The 9,612-nt window shown below is 46.6% G+C and overlaps 1 protein-coding gene across 1 annotated transcript in view; it reads left to right on the forward strand.

The window, feature by feature from the left end:
* LOC131571591 (serine/threonine-protein kinase Pak-like) overlaps positions 1-5,281 on the forward strand; it is a gene marked incomplete at its 3' end in the record, with an annotated part of 35,583 nt that extends 30,302 nt beyond the window's left edge. Inside the window, exons 6-10 of the mRNA XM_058824371.1 lie at positions 887-999; positions 1,631-1,748; positions 2,598-2,697; positions 3,143-3,339; positions 5,150-5,281. Coding sequence (XP_058680354.1) covers positions 887-999; positions 1,631-1,748; positions 2,598-2,697; positions 3,143-3,339; positions 5,150-5,281 — 660 coding nt within the window. The remainder of the gene's footprint in view (positions 1-886; positions 1,000-1,630; positions 1,749-2,597; positions 2,698-3,142; positions 3,340-5,149) is intronic.
* Between the last annotated feature and the right edge of the window lie 4,331 nt (positions 5,282-9,612).

The following is a 9,612-nucleotide window of genomic DNA, read 5'->3' on the forward strand; positions in this document are numbered from 1 at the left end:
CTCCTGTGTGGGCTGGCTTTCAATGCAAGATCTAAATGGCTTCTCCTTTCTCTACTTCTCTTTTGTTTCTAGGAGTTTTGCAGATGTTTGCAGAGCACTTACCAATGCCACAGGGAGAGAGGTAAATGTCAACAGCCCCTGCAGACTCTGCTGCTCTTGAGGGGCTTTCCCCTCTGGTGTGAGCTGTGGCTGGAGCTTTGGCTAGAGCCGTGCTGAAAAGGAACAAGAAGCACAGACTGGTGCCAGCCTGCAAAATACATTTGGCACTTTGTCCTCCTCAGCTGCCGGAAGGAAGGCACGCAGGGCAGCGCTTCCTTTCAGACAAGGACGCGCTCACTCGCTCTCCATTGCTAAAACAAAGGTGGTGCCTTAGAGCACCTCCCTGCTCTTTGGGGCTACAGCTCCAGAGTCCTGAATTCTCGATTCTGGCTGCCAGCAAATCCATCGGAAAGTTACTGCTAGTTCCCTGGCCACCTGCAGTGCTGCACTTGGCAACTGCACATAGGGAGAGATCTGCAAGTGCCCTAAAAGCCCTAAGCCCTGCCCATAGCCCAAGATGGATCCACAGAGTATTAAGGCATGGATTAATTCTTCTGATTCCTAGAAAGAGCAGCAGAGAGTGTGGTCAGAGGTTTTGGCTGGTAGCTGAGACACCACTGTTACCAAGTGGACAAGACAAAATGTCGGTGACCCCACGTGTCCTGTAACTGGCTCCCAAGGGAGCAGAGAAATGGGCTGTTGGAATATCAGTTCCTAATTACTGCAGTGCCTAATCACAAGGCAGTTTGGCACAGCTCAGCTGTGTCATTGCAAAATCACTTGCTCCATTGTATTGTAGTCTTGTGCCACCAATTACTTAAGTTACTGATTTTCAATGTCGTTTTAGGTGGCCATAAAGAAAATAGATCTTCAAGGACTGAGGAAGAAGGAACTAAAAGTCAATGAACTCATGGTCATGAAAATGAATAGGAATCTCAACCTTGTCAAGTATTTAGACAGGTGAGTTGTTGTGAATGTTTGTTTACATTTTGCAAACATGCAAGGTAAAATCCCACTTTGGTCACTGGCAATAAATAGAGCTGTAATTATAGGTAATTATATTTGCTCTTTTCATCTCCAGTGGATAGGAAGAGAGTGCATCTTGTCTGCATGAGTCTTCCCTGACACACATAGTTTGAAAATTATTCAGAAACCTGCATCAGTCATATCTTACTAAATCAATAGCCTGTAGGTTCACAGCCACAACTTTGTTTTGGGGCTTGATTTTATTCAAGTGTCTTTTTACATCCGGGTGAAATAACATGGATTTTTCTTGGATTGTTTCCACTCTTTGCCATTGCTGTCCATGCCAGGAAGACTAGGTGCTTATTTACAGAAACACCATGCCTGACAGGTTTTTTATCTCTTACTCAACTGCATTTTTCACTTGCTGGCTATTTAAGATATCTCTTTTTTTAGAACTGTGCCTTTCTCCTTGAGACTGCACAGATGGAAAACAATGCACAGCTGAAAGGGAATGTCTATTCCTTTGATTCTGTCCTTGTCACAAAGGAACTTGGAAACAGGAATCAGTCAAGAAAACAACCCAGCCAAGCATGTTCACCTCCATGCCCTTGTTTCCTTCTTTCAGCTACCTTGTGGGTGAGGAACTCTGGCTGGTGCTGGAGTACATGGATGGAGGTGCCCTGAGCGATATCATCAGCACGACCTCCCTGTGTGAAGATGAGGCACCAGCCATCAGTCGGGAGGTCAGCAATCCCATCTGTGTTTCCAAGGGCTTGGGCAGGATTGTCTGGGAAACAGGGGCTCAGACCTGCAGTGATTTCCTGTGCCAAGCTTTGGTTCTGTGTTGCTGGTGTGCTATGGGTAAGTAAAAGCATCTCAAGTACAAGGCCTGCCAGTGCCCCTGCACTCCCTGTACTCAGTGCCAGTACTCTTCTCTCCTGCTGTTGTATTCTCGCTCGGGCTCATGTATTTGTATTTGCTGTTCTCCACCTTGCCTCTCTAAATGTTTGCCTGGAGTCTGTCTTCACTGCATTCCTTGCCTGTGAAAGCAGAGGTGCTGGTGGCAGGATTTGAAATGATCAGCAAACAAAAAAAGACTCATTTCCCACAGTCCTCAGCGGAAAAGGATCATAGTGCAGCCAAAATGCTCTTTGCTTCAGGAAGGTGACTGATGTGATACTTCCAAGCCTGTGCTGAGGCCAGCAAGGAAATCTTTGTCATGCAGCCTCCCACCCAAAAAAGATCTGCTTCACACCAAAGGGAGGACTTTTCCTTTCTTGACAAAAACCCTCCTTTGTCCTCTGCATGGAAAAAGCACATCCACGGCAGCAGCAGTCATCCTGGCTGGTTTGCAGGGGACAGTCTGCAACAGCAGGTGTTGTTGCTCTCTCAAAAGCTGACATGCCATTCCTCAGAAAGGTCCTCCTCTGCAAGTGTTGGAGCAGCAAGCTCTTCCTCTCAGTGGCCATTACTGTTCTGCCATTACTGCCCATTCCCCTGCAGAGGGAATCTTTTAGATTCTTTGTTTTCTGTCTTGTGGGATGAAATCACACCACTCACTTTTGCTCTCCTCTTTATGTTTTCCCTCTCAGTGCCTGCAAGGACTAGATTTTCTGCACTCGAACCACATCATTCACCAAGATGTGAAGAGCAGAAACATCCTTCTCAGAACCGACGGTTCTGTCAAGCTGGGTCGGTGTATTCTTGGTCAGGAGCAGCATTCCAGGGATGTGGGTGTGGGGCTGCTTGGAGTGACAGCCAGTTCCCCAAAAATTGTGCTGATGGCAGTGCAGGGACTCCTGCTGTGAGCTGAAGGCACAGTTGCAACGTGCACAGAGGTATAAGGAACCACAAGCCGTCAAGAGTGGCCTTGCTCTGTGTGTGTCCCTTCCAGACAGAGGGAGCTACAATCTAAAGCTTCAGGGGAATAAAGTCCACTGCTGTTAGCAGCGTTGAGAAACCTGGGATTTTTTGGAAGTGGCCGATTACATACTCCCTTGGCTAAAGCCCCAAAGAAATTGAGCGTGGACAGTTCTCCAAGAGATTCAACAGCACATTCTTAGCCTGAGAGTGGGGAATTCTTTTGCTTGGTTTCCTAATTGGAGCTGGCTTTCATGGGTTGTTGTTTTCTCCACAGCTGACTTTGGCCTCTTTGCTCAGCTCAGCCCTGAGCAGAGCAGACGGAGCTCTGTGGCCGGCGCTGCTGGGTGGCTGGCGCCTGAAGTGGTGACAGGCCAACCATATGGCCCCAAAGTGGACATATGGTCTTTGGGAATCGTAGGCATCGAAATGGTGGAACGAGAAGTTCCTTACTGGAATGCAACTCCTGTCTTGGTAAGGTGCAAATACTCACTGATCCCAGTCTTTCTCACCTGTCCCATGTTCTGCGTGCCATTAGACAAAATCCCATCGCCATCTGCTGGCACCACTTCCACCAAGGTCCCCTTCTAAAAATGTCCCTGCAGCACAGCAGCATCTGCTGTAGCTTTGGTTGCATCAGAAGGGGAAGTGGCAGTTCAGAAATCTAACCAGTTCAGAAACCTAACCAGTTCAGAAACCTGCCATTTTGGCCTCCAGCCATGCCTGACATTTCTCATTTGCTTTTTGAACCCTGTTGGTGTTCTGTCTCTTAAGGACAGGAAGTTTTCAGTGCAATGGTTGGATGTGTGATAAATATCCTTTGAAATGGACATTGAGTCTTCCCAGCTTTAGTGTTATAGGAAAAGGAAAAGAGAAAAAGAAACAACCAACAAAGCAATGCCCAAGTAGTTCTGCTTTCTTTTTCCTTTTTGAACCACAGCACATCATATTTCCTCTATACTGTAGCATCTTTTCCAAATCCTGTGGGTCTTACAAGCTTATCATGTGTGTGGGCCTGGATAAGCTTAGGATGTGTTTTTCTCCGACTGCAGTTAGAATTGTATGCCAAACTCTTGGCTGTTTCTTGGTACTTTAACAAGTTGATGAGCTTGCAGGTAGGTGCCTGGGCTGGGATCCAACATGGGCAGTTGACACCAGTGCTGTGTTCCTTTACCACAGGAGCAGGGCCATCCCTGGCCTGCACAGTTCTAATGACAGTGAGGACTCCAGCTCCCCACCATGGCCAGTGGCTGAGCACAGCTGCAGAGGGACAGGATAAAACCCCCTTTGTGACCTCTGGTGGTGTGAGAAAAGGAAAGAAAGCTGCCACAATTATTTCTACCCAAGGGGAGTGTGTTTGCATTTTGAGACTTGCAAATTTTCCTCTGGGTTGAAGAGAATAATAACAAAGCCTCTTTGGTCACCATCTCTTTCAGTGCCACCAGCACAGAGCTGTTAGCATTGTGATGGGCATTTTTATGGAGACCAGGCCACAGCCTGGGGTCATGGAGATCCTGCCAAACCTCCCATTTCTTACCCGACACTTTCTGCTAATGGGCACACCTTTAATGCATTGACTTGAGCATCCAAATGAGCAGAGGATGACCATAGGGATGACAGTCCTTCTTCTGATTTGACCATGAAAGAGTTTCCTTTTGCCACATAAAGAAGCTGAAACTTGGAGCTGAGAGACAGAGCTGCAGGTGGCACCTGTGTGCTCAAACATTTTCATCACAATATATTTGTGCATGCATCTTAAAGTGTCTGTGTTGAATATGAGATTCTAAATGTTTGTTTCATTTCCTGAGGAATACCTGGTGGATTTCCTTTCTTTCCTTCCAATTCCCATTGTTTTCAAGAACAAAGCAAAAAGCTTGATGAGTTTTGTTTTATGGCAGCTGTGCTTAAGGGCCCAAGAAGCACTGCAGAGATACTTTTCACATACTAATCCTTGGATATAGTAGAGTCAGTATAGAAAGTCTCTCTTCCAAAAAGCCTCTCAAGCTAGTATGAATCCTCAGGGAAGGAAATGTGCTTTTGCTGATGTAGTTCCCACTAACTAGGTCAGTCAGTGAAATCAGCTGCCAAGGCAACATCAGTGAGATAGTGGAAAAGCTGTGGCTGCATTGGAGTTTGGGTTTTTGGTTGGTAAAGGAAAATCACCTCTGGGTCTCTGCCAGGGCAGAAACTGCTACTGCAGAGTGGAGCTTAACCAATGGAATCTGGGAGAGCAGTTACAGATGGGAAAGAAGCAGGTGGAGCCTAGTGTTTCCTTTTTCTGCAGACTAAGATCATGATAGCCAGGGGAGAGTCACCACGGCTGCGGCAGCCAAACCGATTCTCGCCTTGCCTGCGTGACTTCCTGAGATGCTGCCTGCAGAGAGACAAGGAGCAGCGCTGGTCTGCCAGGGAGCTCCTGCAGGTAAAATGGGAAGGGGCTGCAGGTGAAACAGGTTCTGAGGCATGGGCTCCTCCTCCACTCAAGTCCAAGGCATCACATGAGTCCCCTTCCTCATCACCTCCAATCTTGCAGCTCTTCAAATGAAAATGGTGAGGAATCCTAGACTGGGCTGGGCATGCAGGGCCCTGTAAATGTCCTCTGGTGCAAGTGTCCTGCAATGAGCGGGGACTTCTTCAAAGAGATCAGGTTGCTCAGAGTCCCTTCCCACCTGCCCTGGAATGGTTGCAGGGATGGGGCACCTACAAGCTCTTGGGGCAACATGTGCCAGGGTGGCATCATGCTCCAAGTAAAAAAGTTCTGATTAGACCTACTCTGATTAGATCCCCATTTTTAAAAATATTCACCCACATCCTATTGTAACTGGCCCTGTAAAAAAAGATGTCCCCCACTTTCTTCAAAGCCACTCTGAAGTCTTGGAAAGTGGCAATAAAGTCTCCCTGGGGCCTGTTCTTCACAAAACTGAATAACTCTACCTCTCTCCGCATTTCCTGAGTCAGAGAGCTCCTCTGACTGTTTCTGTCACCCTCTTTTGTCATTTGGTGGTGTGCTCAGTTTTATCTAATGGCAAAAGAATTGAAGTAGAGCAATGCAGGGTACAGAGACATAAAATGGTGGTGCAGGAACCCAAGGAAGCCAGTCCCAGCCTAGGGGTCAGAGATTTGGCTGTTGGCAGGAGGGGTCCTGGGGTGCTCACTGTGAGCCTCCTGGGGGCCCTGGTTTGTGCCCCCCAGCCCACCCTTAGAGGTTTCTGCCACGCCAACAGGGACAGCTGGGAGGGACTTGTACCAGCCCCATCTGCTGCCTGGCACGCTCAAGCAGACAGGAACTGTGCCAGGGTTAGTGCCAGGTTGTGTGGCAGAGAGGGAACTGCAGGGCCCAGTGCCACTGGGCTGGCCCTGCTGGGAAGGAAGGTGCCATCCAGCACACAAGGGGCAGGGCATGGAAAGGTAGATACTGCTCTGTCTCCCTGTGGAAATCAACATAGTGCCTGTCTTGCATAGGCAGGCACCTATGTGAGCCATTGGAGTTTCCTGAAAGGAAGAAACCCCAGGGACAGAAAGTACCATTTCTAGAGCACTGGCAGGGCAAAAATCCCAGCAAGATGAAGACATCACGATAAACAGATGAGTGGGACTCTGGGCCAGGTTTGCCTGCGATGGCAAGGTCCTGTACATTGGGAACAACTGGGGAGCAGATGGTCCAATCGCTCCTCTTTCTGGGTCTTTCTAAGAACCAGCGGAATCCTGATTGAACCTGTGAAGTATTGAGCTTGGAAAGTCAGGCTTCATTGGTTTTTGTTGGGTTTTTTTAGTGAGCAGCATCCATTTGAATCAGCCAAGCCAGCATCCATCCTGGCACCACTCACCATTTCAGAGAAGAGGAGGAAAGTGAAGTAAACACTGTGCTAATCACATCAGGACCATTTACTCCATAATCATCTTAGAGTAGAACTGAAGAGTACTTTTGTAGAGTTGGATAGTAGAGTAGGATTGTAGATTAGGATTGAAAAGAAAGTTTCTAAAACTTAGATTTATCTGGAACATTCCTGGGTTTTTTTTACCCTCTGTCAGGATCTGTCCTAGTGAACAGATGACCTGATGGTTCATAGGAGTGATCTCAGAGTGCAAAAACCAACATGGTACAAGGGGGTTTGCAGTGATAATCAAAACAAGTGCAGTTTTATTGAAATAACCACAGCAAAAATGCGAAAGAGGGATTAAGGGATAGAGAAAGAGAAAGGAGAGAGAGAGAGAAAGGGAGAGAGGGGGGAGAATATAGCTACCAATGCAGAGATGAAGTCCTTTGGTCCAGTCCAGTCAAGGGTCCGCCTGTTACGCTGGGGAGATCTCAAAGGCACGGCTGAATTGCACACCAATTATACTCTTTTTGTTGGGGGAAGGGAGAATAAATTTCGCAACTGAAACAAAGGATAGAAAGGGGGATACACAGAGTCCAAGCTAGGCAGCAGGCAAGAACCACTGTTTTCTTGGTGCAATGGTCACAACCTGCAGGCAAACACCTCAGCTTGGTCAGCTTGCCTCCCCCAGGCTGGGGGTTTCAGTCCCAGTCCTTGGAAGGAGCAGAGGGGCCTTTTCACATGGAGGTCTCCTGTCTCAGTCCTTGATGGAGAGGTTCCTTACATCTCAGTCTCTCTGTCACGGTGGTTGTAAAACAAGTGAGGGTCTTCTGTGGGAGACCACTTCTCCTGAAACTCAGGAGAAGTCCAGCCAGGCCGAGAGGTGGGACAGCTTCCAGAGCTGCTATTGTTGCGAACAGGGCATGGTGCCCCCTTCTTAGCATACAGCAAACAGACATGTAAAAACAATAACTTAACACTGAGCTTTCAGGTCTCAGGGCCTTCGGCATGTGACTTTTTCCTTCAGAGCCAGAGATTCTAGACAGGGGGGGATCTTCTCTTCAGTGGTCCCCCCAATGACGATCGTGAGGCAGATGAGGGAAAATTCAGACAGACTCTCACAGGAAGACAATACCAAATTACAATCCTTTCTAGAGAAAGTTATGTGATAGGAAATGATAATTTATCATTTCCTATCACATAACTTTCTCTAGAAAGGATTGTAAAGTCCCTTTTAACCCTCTTTGCAAAAGGTTCTCTCATCTCTGCAGAAATTCTGGGTATGAGCATCCCTTAGGACTTTGGATGCTCAGGTACATCCTAATCAACCTGGGGACTGTGTGTATGCCAGAAAGCACAACAACAAGGCACTTAAAGGAAAGTGGAAAGGACCCATTTCAAGTATTCCTAAACACTCTTCTAGCAGTAAAAGGAGATGGGACCAGTGCATTCACACATCTTCCCCCTAGGGAAGCCTGCCCCAATACACAAGGAACTGGTGGGGAAAATAGAGTCAGCTGGGAATATGAAGATTAGACTTGTAAAAGCATGGAAATATAACTTCTTTATGCAGTGTGGAATTAGTTAGAAGAAATTCCATACAAGGCAAGATAGGTCATGAAGGGGTAACTATGAAAAATCCCCACTCTCAGCCCATGCTTTGGCCAGCAGCATTCTTGCACACTCTGTCAACCAGCAGCAGCCACCAGGCCAAGGGGAGGCTCCCCAGCACAATTCACCCCATGCCCCCCACGGCAGCATTCGTGGGGCTGCTGCACTGCAGAGCTGTAGGAGCAACCCCTGACCCTGGCAAAAAAGCACCCAAGTCTCAGGGTTTAAGAGGTGACATTACTTGAACTTCACTTGATGGGGAACGATGGCTCAGGTGTTCAATCAGAAAACACTCAAAGATCTCTCAGGTAGGGACTTAACATCATTGCATGGAGACAATTGAGAATTTGTAGAATCCTCTCTAAGGAAGAAAGGAGCATTCAGAGCCCCCTGTGAGTGTTCCCTTTATCCTGCCTCAGACAATTTCATATTCTTCCCCAAAGGAAGGTTAAGTCTTTTCTGGTAACAGATCTACCGTTTCAGCTAAATAAATAAATGGCAGAAAACTTAGGAAAAGGACTTTATTCCAAGTTCCCAGAGGTCTGTGCAGAAATCAACATCTGTGTCTCTCTAGAAAGGCTGGTTGAGACAGACTGGTTTAAATATGCAAAGAAATGGACAGCATTTCCATAGGGACACTTGAACCCAATTTCTCTTTAAAACCCATTGAAGTACCTCCCTCCAACACTACTCCATGTGTTTTACAAAACTCTTGCAAAGATCTGGATATTCCTTGGCTCACTGACAAAGGGAGGCCATTATTTAAAATCTGTTCTGAGAGCTGCTTCAGACGACAGATGAGAGCAGCCCATGCACACTGCTCTGTAACCCTCCAAACCAAAGTGATTTGCAGACAGGGTTGTCCAAACTTCAATGCCTTTTACCAGTTTCGCATTAACAAGAAAGATCAAAAAACACCACAAAACTTATAAAGAATTTCCATCGGCCAAAATCTATTCTTAAAAGGAGCACAGCTTCATTAGTACACGTAATGGGCTTCCACCCTCTACCGATAAATTTATTTCAGTGGACAAATTTAAGACTTGAAGAACAGAATAGACCAGAAGAAATCCACTCCAAAAATTATACAAGCAACAATGAGAGAAAGAATTACAAATAGTGTGATTTCTTCATTGTTAATGTTCAAAACTATCATCTTTCAACTTTTTAAACTTACCAAACTTCTTTGAACTAATCCTACACTTTTAAGAAATAATCTACGGCTCAGTGCTAACATAACCTACTGTTCAATACTAACTTAAATATTCCTAAAAACCTAATCTTCTAGATGAAATAAAAAATCCAGGGTCTGCAGATG

The sequence above is a fragment of the Ammospiza caudacuta genome, chromosome Z (genome assembly GCF_027887145.1).
Source record: "Ammospiza caudacuta isolate bAmmCau1 chromosome Z, bAmmCau1.pri, whole genome shotgun sequence".
Lineage (NCBI taxonomy): Eukaryota > Metazoa > Chordata > Aves > Passeriformes > Passerellidae > Ammospiza > Ammospiza caudacuta.